Source organism: Muntiacus reevesi, chromosome 1 (genome assembly GCF_963930625.1).
Source record: "Muntiacus reevesi chromosome 1, mMunRee1.1, whole genome shotgun sequence".
Classification (NCBI taxonomy): Eukaryota; Metazoa; Chordata; class Mammalia; order Artiodactyla; family Cervidae; genus Muntiacus; species Muntiacus reevesi.
In genome coordinates this window covers 139,108,116-139,125,420 of record NC_089249.1, presented here as the reverse complement: position 1 = coordinate 139,125,420, position 17,305 = coordinate 139,108,116, and the positions used below count along the sequence as shown (strand labels likewise).

General features: G+C 34.9%; 1 protein-coding gene across 2 annotated transcripts in view; it reads left to right on the top strand.

Annotated features, from left to right (window-relative positions):
• LEPR (leptin receptor) overlaps window positions 1-17,305 on the top strand; it is a 93,261-nt gene that overhangs the window by 68,313 nt on the left and 7,643 nt on the right. For both annotated transcript variants that reach the window (XM_065928579.1, XM_065928569.1), the window contains 5 exons: window positions 6,744-6,960; window positions 8,681-8,863; window positions 10,275-10,370; window positions 12,157-12,259; window positions 13,113-13,188. In XM_065928579.1, coding sequence (XP_065784651.1) covers window positions 6,744-6,960; window positions 8,681-8,863; window positions 10,275-10,370; window positions 12,157-12,259; window positions 13,113-13,188 — 675 coding nt within the window. The remainder of the gene's footprint in view (window positions 1-6,743; window positions 6,961-8,680; window positions 8,864-10,274; window positions 10,371-12,156; window positions 12,260-13,112; window positions 13,189-17,305) is intronic.

The following is a 17,305-nucleotide window of genomic DNA, read 5'->3' as shown; positions in this document are numbered from 1 at the left end:
GGAGTTGCTTGTATATTTTTGAGATTAATCCTTTGTCTGTTTCCTCATTTGCTATTATTTTCTCCCAATCTGAGGGCTGTATTTTCACCTTACTTATAGTTTCCTTTGTTTTGCAAAAGCTTTTAAGTTTCATTAGGTCCCATTTGTTTAGTTTTGCTTTTATTTCCAATATTCTGGGAGGTGGGTCATAGAAGATCTTGCTGTGATTTATGTCGGAGAGTGTTTTGCCTATGTTCTCCTCTAGGAGTTTTATAGTTTCTGGTCTCACATTTAGATCTTTAATCCATTTTGAGTTTATTTTTGTGTATGGTGTTAGAAAGTGTTCTAGTTTCATTCTTTTACAGGTGGTTGACCAGTTTTCCCAGCACCACTTGTTAGAGATTGTCTTTTTTTCCATTGTATATCCTTGCCTCCTTTGTCAAAGATAAGCTGTCCATAGGTTCGTGGATTTATCTCTGGGCTTTCTATTCTGTTCCATTGATCTATGTTTCTGTCTTTGTGCCAGTACCATACTGTCTTGATGACTGTGGCTTTGTAGTAGAGTCTGAAGTCAGGCAGGTTGATTCCTCCAGTTCCATTCTTCTTTCTCAAGATTACTTTGGCTATTCGAGGTTTTTTGTATTTCCATACAAATTGTGAAATTATTTGTTCTAGTTCTGTGAAAAATACCGTTGGTAGCTTGATAGGGATTGCATTGAATCTATAGATTGCTTTGGGTAGAATAGCCATTTTGACAATATTGATTCTTCCAATCCATGAACACGGTATGTTTCTCCAACTGTTTGTGTCCTCTTTGATTTCTTTCATCAGTGTTTTATAGTTTTCTATGTATAGGTCTTTTGTTTCTTTAGGTAGATATACTCCTAAGTATTTTATTCTTTTTATTGCAATGGTGAATGGTATTGTTTCCTTAATTTCTCTTTCTGTTTTTTCATTGTTAGTGTATAGGAATGCAAGGGATTTCTGTGTGTTAATTTTATATCCTGCAACTTTACTATATTCATTAATTAGCTCTAGTAATTTTCTGGAAGAGTCTTTAGGGTTTTCTATGTAGAGGATCATGTCATCTGCAAACAGCAAGAGTTTCACTTCTTCTTTTCCTATCTGGATTCCTTTTATGTCTTTTTCTGCTCTGATTGCTGTGGGCAAAACTTCCAACACTATGTTGAATAGTAGTGGTGAGAGTGGGCATCCTTGTCTTGTTCCTGATTTCAAAGGAAATGCTTTCAATTTTTCACCATTGAGGGTGATGCTTGCTGTGGGTTTGTCATATATAGCTTTTATTATGTTGAGGTATGTTCCTTCTATTCCTGCTTTCTGGAGAGTTTTAATCATAAATGAGTGTTGAATTTTGTCAAAGGCTTTCTCTGCATCTATTGAGATAATCATATGGTTTTTATCTTTCAATTTGTTAATGTGGTGTATTACGTTGATTGATTTGCGGATATTAAAGAATCCTTGCATTCCTGGGATAAAGCCCACTTGGTCATGGTGTATGATTTTTTTAATATGTTGTTGGATTCTGTTTGCTAGAATTTTGTTAAGGATTTTTGCATCTATGTTGATCAGTGATATTGGCCTGTAGTTTTCTTTTTTTGTGGCATCTTTGTCTGGTTTTGGAATTAGGGTGATGGTGGCCTCAAGGAATGAGTTTGGAAGTTTACCTTCTTCTGCAATTTTCTGGAAGAGTTTGAGTAAGATAGGTGTTAGCTCTTCTCTAAATTTTTGGTAGAATTCAGCTGTGAAGCCGTCTGGTCCTGGGCTTTTGTTTCCTGGAAGATTTTTGATTACAGTTTCGATTTCCTTGCTTGTGATGGTTCTGTTAAGATCTTCTATTCCTTCCTGGTTCAGTTTTGGAAAGTTATACTTTTCTAAGAATTTGTCCATTTCATCCAAGTTGTCCATTTTATTGGCATAGAGCTGCTGGTAGTAGTCTCTTATGATCCTTTGTATTTCAGTGTTGTCTGTTGTGATCTCACCCTTTTCATTTCTTATTTTGTTAATTTGGTTCTTCTCTTTTTGTTTCTTAATGAGTCTTGCTAATGGTTTGTCAATTTTGTTTATTTTTTCAAAAAACCATCTTTTAGCTTTGTTGATTTTTGCTATGGTCTCTTTAGTTTCTTTTGCATTTATTTCTGCCCTAATTTTTAAGATTTCTTTCCTCCTGGTAACCCTGGGGTTCTTCATTTCTTCCTTCTCTAATTGCTTTAGGTGTAGAGTTAGGTTATTTATTTGGCTTTTTTCTTGTTTCTTAATGTGCGCCTGTAATGCTATGAACCTTCCCCTTAGCACTGCTTTTACAGTGTCCCATAGGTTTTGGGTTGTTGTGTTTTCATTTTCGTTCATTTCTATACATACTTTGATTTCTTTTTTGATTTCTTCTATGATTTGTTGGTTATTCAGAAGCGTGTTATTTAGCCTCCATATGTTGGAATTTTTAACAATTTTTTTCCTGTAATTGAGATCTAATCTTACTGCACTGTGGTCAGAAAAGATGACTGGAATGATTTCAATTTTTTTGAATTTTCCAAGACCAGATTTATGGCCCAGGATGTGATCTATTCTGGAGAAGGTTCCGTGTGCACTTGAGAAAAAGGTGAAGTTGATTGTTTTGGGGTGAAATGTCCTATAGATATCAATCAGGTCTAGCTGGTCCATTGTATCATTTAAGGTTTGTGTTTCCTTGTTGATTTTCTGTTTAGTTGATCTATCCATAGTTGTGAGTGGGGTATTAAAGTCTCCCACTATTATTGTGTTACTATTAATTTCCTCTTTCATACTCGTTAGTGTTTGCCGTACATATTGCGGTCCTCCTATGTTGGGTGCATATATATTTATAATTGTTATATCTTCTTCTTGGATTGATCCTTTGATCATTATGTAGTGTCCTTCTTTGTCTCTTTTCACATCCTTTATTTGAAAGTCTATTTTATCTGATATGAGCATTGCGACTCCTGCTTTCTTTTGGTCTCCGTTTGCGTGAAATATTTTTTCCAGCCCTTCACTTTCAGTCTGTATGTGTCCCTTGTTTTGAGGTGGGTCTCTTGTAGACAGCATATATAGGGGTCTTGTTTTTGTATCCATTCAGCCAATCTTTGTCTTTTGGTTGGGGCATTCAACCCATTTACATTTAAGGTAATTATTGATAGGTGTGGTCCCGTTGTCATTTACTTTGTTGTTTTGGGTTCACGTTTATACAACCTTTCTGCATTTCCTGTCTAGAGAAGATCCTTTAGCATTTGTTGAAGAGCTGGTTTGGTGGTGCTGAATTCTCTCAGCTTTTGCTTGTCTGTAAAGCTTTTGAATTCTCCTTCATATCTGAATGAGATCCTTGCTGGGTACAGTAATCTAGGTTGTAGGTTATTCTCTTTCATTACTTTCAGTATGTGCTGCCATTCCCTTCTGGCCTGGAGGGTTTCTATTGATAGATCAGCTGTTATCCTTATGGGAATCCCTTTGTGTGTTATTTGTTGTTTCTCCCTTGCTGCTTTTAATATTTGCTCTTTGTGTTTGATCTTTGTTAATTTGATTAATATGTGTCTTGGGGTGTTTCGCCTTGGGTTTATCCTGTTTGGGACTCTCTGGGTTTCTTGGACTTGGGTGGCTATTTCCTTCCCCATTTTAGGGAAGTTTTCAGCTATTATCTCCTCCAGTATTTTCTCATGGCCTTTCTTTTTGTCTTCTTCTTCTGTGACTCCTATGATTCGAATGGTGGGCGTTTCACATTGTCCCAGAGGTCCCTGAGGTTGTTCTCATTTCTTTTGATCCTTTTTTCTTTTTTCCTCTCTGCTTCATTTATTTCCACCGTTTTATCTTCTACCTCACTTATCCTATCTTCTGTCTCTGTTATTCTACTCTTGGTTCCCTCCAGAGTGTTTTTGATCTCATTCATTGCATTATTTATTTTTAATTGACTCTTTTTTATTTCTTCTAGGTCTTTATTAAACATTTCTTGCATCTTTTCAATCTTTGTCTCCAGGCTATGTATCTGTAACTCCATTTTGTTTTCAAGATTTTGGATCATTTTTATTATCATTATTCTAAATTCTTTTTCAGGCAGATTCCCTATCTCCTCCTCTTTTGTTTGACTTGGTGGGCCTTTTTCGTGTTATGGATGAGTCTTAAATGAATGTTGCTAAGTGCTAGAAGCCTGTGTAAGTGCTAGTGCTAGAAGCTACATTATGATTTCATTTAGATGACATTCAAGAAAAGATAGATGTAACTATAGAGACAGCAAAAAGATCAGTGGTTTCCAGGTGTTTGGTTGATGGGGAAAGGTTTCAATGGGTGAAGAATAGGGGATTTTTTATGATGGTGAAACTATTTGGTAAAATATTGTCCTAGTGAGTCCATAGCCTTATGTATTTCTCAAAATTCATAAATCCTTATAACATAGAAAGAAAACCTTAATGTATGCAAATTAAAGATAAATTGTTAGGAGGTTAGAGAATCCTAGGATGGAGTTCAGGCTGCAACAAGAGAATCTAACTGTACTACAAGTATATGAAACAACCTTACTGAAGGAGTTGGGCAAAAATGGTCCAGGCCTAGGGAAACTTTTAAATGAGTAGATTCTTAAGAATAAAGTCAAAAGGAACTGTACATAACCATTGTATTCTAGTTGATAAAGTCATTTTTCTCACAAGGTATGGGTTAACAGTTTTGGTATTATTAGATATATAAATTGGAATTGAACAACTAAGTATTGGATGATGGGTGGTAAGAAGGACTCAAGTTTGTTGCTGTTGAATTGTTTATAGATAAGCAAAGAATGATCCATGTGGTAATGGATTAGTATGAACTCATGTTTAGCTTAATATGGATACAGATAGATTCACTTAGAAATTTTCAGTGGGAAGAACCTCCAACCAAGAATACCCAGCAAGACTCCTGTTCAGATTTAATGGAGAAATCAAAAGCTTTCCAGGCAAGGAAAAGTTCAGAGAATTCAGCACTATCAAGTCAGCTTTATAACAAATGATAAAAGAGGTTCTCTAAGCAGGAAACACAAGTGAAGGAAAAGACCTACACAAAATAAACCCTAAACAATTAAGAAAATGTTAATAGATCATACATATCAATAATTACCTTAATGTAAATGGATTAAATGCACCAACCAAAAGACATAAAGTGGTTGGGCGGATGAAAACATATGCATGCATGTACTTCCACTTACCATATCACTCTACTTAACCCCCTAAATTGTATGTAATTAGTTTATATTGTTAGGTTAATTATGTTTCCATTACAACTTGAAATTATAGTTCTCTTTTATCTTTTGTCTGGCTATTGATTGAGAAATTTTCATAGATATGAGTGTATATAGATATAGTACACACACATGCATTTCCTTAATCTGTCAACTGAGAAAGCCATATTCTGGTAGTAAGCAATACTCTCAGATTTGTTTCTAATACTGTTCTCCAATAAAGAAACTAAGGCTCTGTGAAAAAATGCTTGGTAATAGGTCTGGGGCAGGAAATACACAAGATGAGCCTAGAGCAACTTGCAGGACTAGAAAGTAAGGGAGTTTATCATCAATTTTACTTGAGGATTTCAAAAGTAAACATTTGTATATGAAAACTGACAAGATTGTTTAAAACAAAATGCAACATTTGTATGATTTTTCATTTATTTCTTGCTGTGCTGTGCTTAATTGCTTAGTGGTGTCCAACTCTTTGTGACCCCATGGACTGTAGCCTGCCAGGCTCCTCTGTCCATGGGGATTCTCCAGGCAAGGAGTGGGTTGCCATGCCTTCCTCCAGCGGTTCTTCCCAACCCAGGAATTGAACCCAGGTCTCCGGTGTTGCAGACGAATACTTTACCCTCCGAGCCACCAGGGAAGCCCTTATTTCTTGCAGTGACTGCTAATATCTTCTCACCACCTACCCAGCTTCTTCCAAGACTTGCAGCGCTATAGTTATGTGTGTTTGTATTTATGTTTCTCAATTTCTCACTTAGAAGAAGAATCTCAATGACAAAAAAAATGAGAAGCACTGCTCTAGTCTGTTGTATAGTGACAAGCTTTCTAAAGGTTGACAAGGTATTAGTAGCACTTAAATCTTACCTGAAACAGGTGAAGGTGATGGGGAAAGTGGGATGTATTATGCTGTGTAGGATGGAAGGATAGAATTGTACCAATAATGTATTTTACACTGGCATCTCGGTGACCTGGTATGATTTTTTAACTACAGGACAGACGTTCTGGGGCGCCTTGTACACTGTCCTGATGCTGTCTATGACTTGTAGAGTCAGCATGTCATGGGAAGAAGAAAAATGACCAGTCTTACTAAGATTAGTAGAAGTGGTGATTAATTTCATTTTAGCTCTTTCTCATTGCTGCTTTACAGAAACAGAGGGTTATTCCTTTTTTTTGCTTTTTAGATGAAGAAACTCTCAATTCCCAATTAGTCTTTCTTTTCTCTAAAATTAGAGTTAAACTTCCTGGTAGAAAAGTATCCTGTTTATATCCATGCTTCATTATCTTCAAATGATTTATTCTCTGAGTCTTGAAAAAAAAAACAAACCATAAGGAGAAAACAAGTTTCCGATGTTCCATAGTCACCCAGACAGCTTCAGGGAGACTGTCAGAGCAGCCCACACCTCAGCCTTGAATTCATCAGGGCTTGCTCTGGTCTGGCCCCTGCCTACCAACGGGAAATGTTTAATCGGAGTTCTAGGAGCTCGGCTGGTATGAAAAGCACTGTAGCCCTTCAGCTAATCAACTTTTGTGTTTACTGTAGCCCCTGATGAAAAATGACTCATTGTGCAGTGTAAGAAGATATGTGGTAAAGCATCATACTTCCCACAATGGAACGTGGTCGGAAGATGTGGGAAATCACACTAAGCTCACTTTCCTTTGGACAGAGCAAGCACATTCTGTTACGGTTCTGGCCATCAATTCAATTGGTGCTTCTTCTGCAAATTTTAATTTAACGTTCTCATGGTCTATCAGCAAAGGTAAGAAAAGGCATAGGGTATTAAACCTGTGCTCCTTTTAATATTTAATCTTTGCAAACCCCTCCCATTCTAAATGATCTTCCAAGAAGCCTGTGATTCTCTGAATCAGTCTCTTTTTTTACCTTTTATCTCTGCTTTGTCTAAAAAATAATGTAAGAGTATATCCTGATTATGTGATGCGGTCCTTGGCTTTTCACGTGGTAGAACATGGTAGAACATTGTTGAAATCATACTATAATAAATGTGAATGTTCTGATAAATCTAATACTTAAAACTTCTGGGCCAGTGCAGGTTGTAGGTGAATAAATCTCTCTCTCTCTCTTTATATATGTATATACATATGCATATAATGTGTCCATATATATACACACACATATATTACTAGATAAAATACACATGTGTGTGTCATATATACTACCTATATGTATGTGATAGTGTAACATTAGATAGGTACAAGTAATTGCTTAGATTTGAAAATAACTTGTATTTTATTTAATACGTGATGAACCCTCTTTTATTAATTTTGATATATTTGATTAATCAAGGAATTAAGAACCACTTTATATAGGAGCTTGTAGCTTGTATGGTATATTCAAAGTACAATTTTTAATGAAAAATTCAAATTTCACTTCCCTCTACTAATCATGTACCTTCCTGAAATATTTGTTTATTGCTTAACATAGATGTGTCCTATCCTTTTTTTTAAATCTCAGAATACTTTCTACCTTTTCTAGAGTATTTTATATCCTGCGTTATATTGTGATTACTTGTGTACATATAGTGTAAACTTTACCTAAGTTTCACCGCATTTGCACTGTATTTTACACTAAAATTTTCAATCAGTATGTTCTATTAATAGAATTATTTGTTTAATGCTGCACTATGCTAGGTGGTAGAAATTCCAATGTGGGTGAAATTATGATGGTCTCACAGAGTTCAATAGATGAGACAGATTTTAATAAAATAATCATATAAGTTAATGCCTGTTTACAAACTGAGATGCATGTTCCTAGGAAAGGAATATAATTGTATAAAAGGAAAAAAAAAATAGGAGCCTAAACCAGTATTGAGGGTCAGAGAAGTTTTCTTGAGGATGCGGTATAGGAATTGAACTTCCATGAAAAGTGGGAAGAAGAGCTCCCCTGAGAGAGGAACTGTCTGACCAAAAATCCTGCAGTCTAGGAGAGGAGATGAAGGAGGATCGCCAGGGGCGTGTGTGTGTGTGGGTGTGTGCACGCGTGCAGAAAAGCCGACAGATGTGCTGAGACATGGGCCTTAGGGCATTGTAGGCATGATGAAAATTTGTCCTCACTTGTGGAAGTCTGGAGGCTTTGAAGTGGGACTCTGTGCAGAGGGTGTTAAAATGATTAGTTTTGTGCTTTGAAAGCATGATTCCATCAGTGGGAGAGAAGAGCTGGGGGGAATTAGGATGATTAATAGGCTTGTACATTACTACAGAAGAGAACATCTTATGACCATATCCAAAAATCTCTTTTTTGGATTTTAGGTCAAATCTTATTTATCAATAGCATATATTTCCACATCTCTCTGCTTATATAACTTATGTGATACAAAAATAATTGCCATGTTTTATATTTATTTGTGTAAATATCTGCCTTCTCTTCCTTCTTCCTTTTTCACTAGGTTGTAAACTCTAAAGGCAGTTTGGAGATTTTCATTAATGTTGAAATTAAAAGTAAATTTCCTTCTTTCCCCTCAGTAAATATCGTGCAGTCACTCAGCGCTTACCCCTTAAACAGCACTTGTGTAATTCTTTCCTGGACGCTCTCACCCAGTGATTATAACCTGATGTATTTTATTCTTGAGTGGAAAATTCTTAATGAAGACAGTGAAATTAAATGGCTTAGAATCCCTTCCTCTGTTAAGAAGTATTATGTCCACGGTAAGCTTGCTGTATTTTGGTAAGTTTTTCCTATGGGTTAATATGACCCTACAGATTATTAATTCAAATAACACAGTCAGTTAATGAAAACTTCAAAAATATAGATAATACATCTTACTACCTTTAATTCTGTCACCTTGTCACCAGCATTTAATTCTATTTCATTGGTTTTTCACTTAAATATTTATAGTTGTAATCACATTGTATCATTTATAACTTTTCTTCTGGTTGGTTCCTTTGTTATATCACAAACGTGTTTCTATTTTATCCCCAATCCTTTAACCATTATTAATGATTATATAGCATTTTACTACAAAATATACTTAAACCATTTATTTATTTGAGAACATTTATGTTGCTTCCAATTTAATCTTTTTTTAAAAAAAATGAGTTTTAATAGTTTTTGATATCTACTGCCAAATTGTTTTCCCAAATTGTATACCAACTTATGATGCCACTAGCAATGAGTAGGAGGGCCAGGTTGAAGGTCTGATTAATAATTTCCCAAAGGTAGACCAGTTACCCTTTAAGGTGATTAAAGTACAAAATGTAAGTGTACAGTACAGAATCTCCAAGTCCAAGAAAGCTTTAAGCAGGTAAGCTAAGGATTGCCATAGTACTATTTACAATGTCATCCCAAAGGCTCATACTTTTCATTCCAAAGACCCTAGAATTTAGCATCAGAGTAAAGAGAAACAAATGACTGATGGAGAACTAAATTCAGTTCATTATTACCATTGTCCAGGTGGTTACTCTGTGCTTCAAAGGGATTTATCTCTCGTGGAGTAATATTTGTGTGTCATTAGCATTTGTGAAAATGATACATCACCAATAGATCCATTTTGAGCTTTGCTATGGAGATGGCCATCTTCCATAGATCTAAGACAGTTGGATATGTACAAAGATTCCTGGTCCCCATTCCCAAGTTCTTTACATAGGATCTCCTAAAACTTTAATCTCCCAACTCCTTTGAAAAGGGAAGCTGAGTAAACTGAATTCCTATGGAAAGGGATTATTGCTGGCTTTGATCTTGTGGGAAAAGAGGGAGAGCAGATTGTCCTGGAAAGGGAAATGGAACAGCTCATACACCCCGAACTTGAACAAATTGACTGTCGCTGGAACATGCCTTTGAAAAATTGCAATTTTCTATCTCTGGGTAAGATTTTTAAAACATTATTTGGAAAATTATTGGTGTTACTAGGAGAATTTAGAGTGCTCAGATTGTCTTTGAAACTCCCCAATTATATTTCAGTCCATAGATAGCAGTCATCAGTTTTCAATCCAGTTTCAATCCATAAAACATCAGTTTTATGAGCATGAAAATATGAGTCACTTAAAACTTTTATGTAGATTTCACTCATTAATATTAATTCAGTAAGGATGACTCTTTAAAATATTTTTTTCTCCTCAGATCATTTTATCCCCATTGAGAAGTATCAGTTCAGTCTTTACCCAATATTTATGGAAGGAGTAGGGAAACCGAAGATAATTAATAGTTTTGCTCAAGGTAAAAATTTTTACTTTTAGTTTCCTTTTACACAGATATGTGGCTTCTTTCTTAGCAATAATGCTGCCATCTGATTATTCTCTTTCTGATGGAATCATGGAAGAGCCCAGAGTCTTCTGTAGATGTGTCATGGGTGACTGTGTTAAGGGTATATGGCCTCATGGTGTCATTAAGAATAATCAGGCATGATATTGTGCTCTTGTATTGGTAAGTAACACTTTCAGTCTCAAATTGGGTAGAAAGTTGATTGTTGTTTGGTCGCTAAGTTGTCTCCAACTCTTTGAAACCCATGGACTGCATCACGCCAGGCTTCCCTGTCCTTCACTATCTCCCAAAGTTTGCTCAAACTCGTGTCCATTGAGTCAGTGATGCCATTCAATCATCTCATCCTGTTACCCCCTTCTTCTCTTGCTGTCAATCTTTCCCAGCGTCAGAGTCTTTTCCAGTGAATCTGTTCTTCACATCAGAAAATTGATGGAAACAAAAATGGAAATACCCATCTGTGCCACAAAATATATCATCATAAAGGTTAATTGAAAAAATATTAATTTGCTGCACAATTAATATAAGCACACCTACCCCAAACAATAAGCTTTGACATACTTATGGAGTCTTTAAATTTTCATCATCTTCTAAAGGAAAATTTTTCTGAAAATAAAACTGGAGAGACAGTTATAGAGAAAAGTTCACTGGGTGTCATATTTCTGATTCATCTTACTGTACTTGGAGCGGGAACACTTTGATTTTACTGTTATTTTTCAAGTTGTTTTAAAATCTAAGTGACCCAATAATGAAGTTTCAAGAGAGAAATATTTTACTTGGTTTTAGAAGTAAAATAATTATATAACTTCATTCATGTATTGTTCAACAAATATATATTGAACACTGTTCTAAGCATTGGGGATTGAATATTGAACATCAATCTGTGCCCTACATGGAGCTTAAACTCCAGTACTCAAATGACAGATGATAAACAAATAATATAGTGTCACACAGAAATAAGTATATGAAATACAAATAAAAGTAAAATGAAGAGATAGAGTTAAAATGTGGTGCTTTAGTGTGTGTGTTAGTCGCTCAGTCATGTCCTTCTCTTTGTGACCCCATGGACTTTAGTCCACCAGGCTTCTCTGTCCATGGAATTTTCTAGGCAAGAATACTGGAGTGGGTTGCTGTTTCCTTCTCCAAGGGATCTTCCCAATTCAGGAATTGAATCCAGGTCTACCCACACTGCAGGCATCTTCTTTACTGTCTGAGCAGTAATGATGGCCAAAAATGATGGTCTTTTTCTCTAAGAAGGTGATAAGTCCTGCAAGGACAAAGGGGAAGAACATTTGAGCAAGGGGACAGCAAGTGCAAAGACCCTGAAGAGTGAGCATGCTTGTGGTCCAAGAAGCAACAAAGACGTCAATGTGTCTGAAGTGAGCAAGATAGAAGTTGATGGGTCTTGTAGATTGCCTTCTCCAGAAGCAGATGACTGATGCAGAGAGCCATCATAACAACTTTAATTGACATTTTGACTCATATAATTGAAAAGTGATCAGATGGAGAGGGCTGGAAAATAAATACTTTTGAGAAAATGTTTTGCTACATTACGAGAAGCATAATTCTGAACAAAATAGTAATTATTTTATGATCAAAACTATACTTACATCTTTCTGATTTTTGTATCTTTAAAGGTCATTCAGATTTATGATGAAATCAGAAAAAGGTCTGTTATGATTTTTGATACAGAAAGATATTTCTTCCTCAAGATTCTGAGTTGTGTGAATTTTTTCTTTTTTAGATGATGAAAAACACCAGCATGATGCAGATCTATATGTAATCGTGCCAATAATAATTTCCTCGTCAATCTTATTGCTTGGAACATTGTCAGTATCACATCAAAGGTATTGTATATGGTGTTAAAAATCTCAAGCATATTTAAACCACTTTAAACCCAAATCAGAAACACTAAAATATGCTAAATATTTTCTATGTGTTCAGTATACAGTAAGATGGCATAAGAAGAAAAAAGATTCCTTATTTCAGGAATCCACACTGCATTTTGCTAGCACACATAAGCCTCAGGGAAGAAATTAGATTTTTAACAAATGTATATACATTCATGAAATAACAAGCTTATAACAGAAAAGCCTAGGCAGCATATTCTTAGAGGTGACAGCAGTGACTTTCAGAATTGTAAATCTAGGTTGAGGACTTTTAGTTGCAAAGATTTATTTGGAACAGTCAATTCACTTATGGTTAGTAGGCATTCTGCTTTTTAAATTTTAGCACTGTAGAGCTCCATTCTGTCTCATTTGAACTGCTTGAATGGTTCTTTATGTGCCCCATCACTCTGTTCTGAGAGGTCCAGACCATTGAGGTTATTTCACACGTGGCAAATTTCTACAGAAATTTTTGTCTTCTAGCAATGAAGAGGGAAAAGTGATTTTAGAATCTGAATTTATCTTCCAATCAAGTGAGCTGATGGGGCCTGTGCAAAGTATTTAGCACAGGGCTAGGCATACAGTTTTCAATAAATGTTAGCTATTTTTTTTTATTATTATTATAGTGATCATTAACTTTGGTTTAGACAGAAAGTTGATAGAAATTCTTCCTTGGATAGCATATGAAAGTAAAATTGATCCTACTGTGGCATAAACAGTCTGGTAGACTTAGTTTCTAGTTGTTTGCTTATTAACTGTTAGCGTTTTCAATGTGAATGTTCTCTAATTCTAATGCCTTGTTTATCCTTTGTAGAATGAAAAAGTTGTTTTGGGAAGATGTTCCAAACCCCAAGAACTGTTCCTGGGCACAAGGACTTAATTTTCAGAAGGTCTTTTTAAAAATTTTTTTTTAACCTAATATTTTTTAATTAACCTATGTAATATTTCATTTTAGATGCTGTATACCTTTTAGAACTTCAAACATTTTTAAGGTTCAAACCTTTTTTTTAAGGATAAGGTTTAAATTTTATTTTATTCAATTCATCTTAATATGAATCTGTCTAATTTTTTATTTATTTTCATGAATAGGAAGGTGCAGGGATTTGAAAACAGGACAAAACAAAATTCAATAGGAAGTTTATCATCTGAATTAACAATATACATACCTTTCTTCTGTGTCACACTATATCATAAAACAAATATTAGAATGTTAGGTCAAATCTGATGGAGAACAAATATTTATATATACTTTTTGGGTATAAATTGATTGTCCTTTGGAAAAGGCTGGAATCAATATTTTTAACCCTTATAGTTATCTTCATAATTACTTAAATCAATTAAAAACTACATAATCCTTTCCTAAAACACTGCAATCTGAGAAATGCAATTATCATAGTAAAGCTTACATTTTGAAGATAGTCCCTTCCTAAAACACTGCAATCTGAGAAATGCAGTTATCATAGTAAAGCTTACATTTTGAAGATAGTCTCTTGCAAGCTACTTATGAAACAGTCAACTCTAATAAGATAATTTGCACTTACGTCTATTATAGATTTTCTCAGAAAACTCTAGAATTTAACAAATATATCATTAATTTTCCAAGTTTTCCTTGAAGAAGGGTTGGCTTTCTACCTATAAAACTGGGAAAATAGAATTCAGTTTTCATGGCAAAATATCTCAATGATGTTTTGAACAATAATCACATGCGGAGTTATTCAGTCTCAATAATTGTGTCATCATAGTCACTGTTACAAGTCTTCAGTGGTTTCTTTTTTAGCTGCAAGATCGAGTACAGTCTGTTTAAGCTGATTCTCAATGACTTCTCTCTACAATCTGTTATCAACTTATGTCCATTTTTCCTGTCCACGGGCCTTAGTCATGCTGACACTATTTCTCTCACCTCTATAGACCCCTCTATGTCAGCGAAGAGTTTGCTTTAAGCTCTTTCCCCAAACCTTCTGTGAACAAATGTAGTTCAGAAGAAATTCTGCCCCCTCTAAGTTTTCAGAGCATTTTATTATTTATTGTGAAGAGTGTTCTGAGTTCTAGGGCTGTTTTTTAAGACCACATATATTATTGAGCTCCTCCTGCTAAATGCAAAATACTAAAGTCAAGATTCAATAAATGCTGATATCTTATAGTTTGTCAATTTATTTATGTGCAGATCATTGAGATACATATTCTTACATTCATTAAGATTTTTATTTCAATTCTTGGTATCTTGGTTTCCTCTCCTGTAAAATGAGGTTTAATAGAATTTACCTCATTGAGTTGTTTCAAGGAGTAAAGAAGATGGTACTTCCAAATAGTAGTATCTCAGTAAATTATCATTATATTGCATATTTACATGTTTTACATTGTTATTCTTTCAGTTACCCCACAGAATAAGTATTAGCATCTCCATTTATAGAGAAAAAACCCCTAAAACTTATACTGGTTAGGTAGCTTGTTTTAGAGTCTGACTTAGTTTACTAATTTGCCTAATTTTTAAGCCTATTCTATTGTTATTCTTTCAGTTACCCCACAGAATAAGTATTAGCATCTCCATTTATAGAGAAAAAAACCCTAAAACTTATACTGGTTAGGTAGCTTGTTTTAGAGTCTGACTTAGTTTACTAATTTGCCTAATTTTTAAGCCTATTCTATTAGTATTTGTTCTCTCTGGCTTTCCTTTTTTTGACCATGACCCTTGGTGAGAAATATGCTTTACCTTGCAACCTAGTAAATGTATAGATATAAATAATATGCATTCGCAGTGCCCTCTATCTTCAAGATTTTATTTCATTTAAAAAATACTGGTTACAACCCTCTAACTTCATTCACATGCTAATGAATATGATTTGCAATAACAAAATCACTGCTCTACAGTTTACCAATGAACAAGTGAGTGAACAAAATAAGTAATATTGTGGGCAAAACAGTGCAAGCAACTAAATTGTAATCTTTCAGCAGAAGAGACAGTGTTTTATCTTCAGACATGGTAGCACTGTAGTTTCACATGTTTACATGCATACATTATCTTTACAGAAACTTCACTTTGCCTGACTCTAACCAGCCCCACACCCATACACTTCTCAGCTATGCCCTTACTATAAGTCACAGAATCTTCTTTCATTAAAACAGTCCTGATGATTTTTCAATTAGTAAAATATTTATTTCTCTTCTTTCTCTTCCATTATGAATTCTTACAGTGACATTTATTGTAGTGTTAGTGACATTTCAGTCATGTATATTTATTTGTCATTCATTCATTCCTTTGTTCAACAAGCACATAATGAGAATGAGTATTTACATGTAAGTCTAGGATATTGCTAGGCTCTGGGAAAATAATTTTTAAAATATCATTCTTACCATCTAGGCAGTGACAGGGAGGTCATAGAGGAATGACTGGTTAAAAGCAGAATAGAATGCACTTGTCTTCTTTTCTCTCTCTAAAATTGTTTATTCATTTAAAATTCAGTCATTAATTCATTCCATGCATTTATTCAAGGGATATTTATCGAATAGTTATCCTAATGCCAGTCACTCATCTAGGCCTTGGGGTTAAAATGGTGGGAAAATAAAAACTCTTGGAGTGTACAGTCTATGGGAAAGATAAGATTAATCAGTTTATAACTGAAATAACTATATGTGTTATATATAATATATATTATGTTAATATTACAAACACTAATAATGATAAATGTGTTGTGAAATAAAGGGACCCAGTGTGCTGAGTGTATTGTGTGCGATGGGGGGTGGTGAGTGAGTGAAGATAAGAAAGTGACAGTTGAGCTAAGATCTGGAAGATGAACAGTGATCCAGTAGGATTTGTGGTGGAGGGTGAGAGCCCAGGCAAGTCCACCCATGAAAACAAAGCCCAGTGGTAGGAAGGACCTTTGCACATTCACGAACTGAAAATAGGGAGGTTAAAAGACAAAGAGTAAAAAGGAGACTATTTTCTTAAATACCGAGTTTTTTTCCTTCTTTGAATATGAGAGGAGTTTTGTAAAAAAAATCGAAGTACTTATCTAACTAAAAATGTAAACACTTCACCATGTCAGTATATATAAATTCTGGGAATAACAATCTTACTGTCTCAGAGAAGCTGAAACACTCAGTCTTCAAAATGGTAAGCTCTGAAATCTCTACGAACCACCAGGAATAATGGCTTCTAAGTGTTTACCAGGGCAGGGAAATGGTCAGCCCACCTCAGCAAAATGTAGTTTGACCCTGCATCAAGTTTTTCCATTTTCCAGAAAATGCTGGACACAAAAGAATGTAGACTGAGTCAGTGACTCTAAGCCACATGCTACCCCACTGTGTCATGTAGCTCCCTAAGGAGGCGCGTCATGCCACAGCAGATCACCTGGCAGACGTGTGCAATAGACAGAAATATCACCGCATGTCCCCAGGTTCTGGTAAACTGAGAAAGTGTGAAGAATTTCTAAGTAGGGTGGGGGAATGATATTATTTGTAAGATGGATTTTTTTTTACTTTTGCAAATATTAGACTTTAAAATCTTGTAAGATATTCTTTAAGCATAACTAGCCCTCAAGGTGCTCAGTTTATTACTTGGCTTAACAGGTACTCAGTTAGGAATAGATCAGTTTTTGGAATGTATCAGGAATATTTGAAGAGTAAAGAAGAATGTAATTTCAAAGGTTTTACTTATGATAAAAATCTAATCTGCTAAAAATCAATAACTTTAAAAAATCTCACCTTCTACTTTAACCTCCTAACTAAAAGTACTTTTTTGGGGGCAAATAATACAGTATAATTCACATTATATTTCTAAAGAGGATGAGACAATTTACTATCTGCTCTAAAGTTTAATATTCATATTATTTTATTTAATTTGGTCATAGACCTAATAACTTTATATTTTCTGATTACAAAACTGAGGTGCAGAGTGATGTAGCAACTTGTCTTGATCAGACAGCCTGTAGGTGTAAAACCTTGGTTAAACTCAGGTTTATTGTACTCATTGATACCCTTCCCATCAAGTCCTTATTAACAATGGATTGC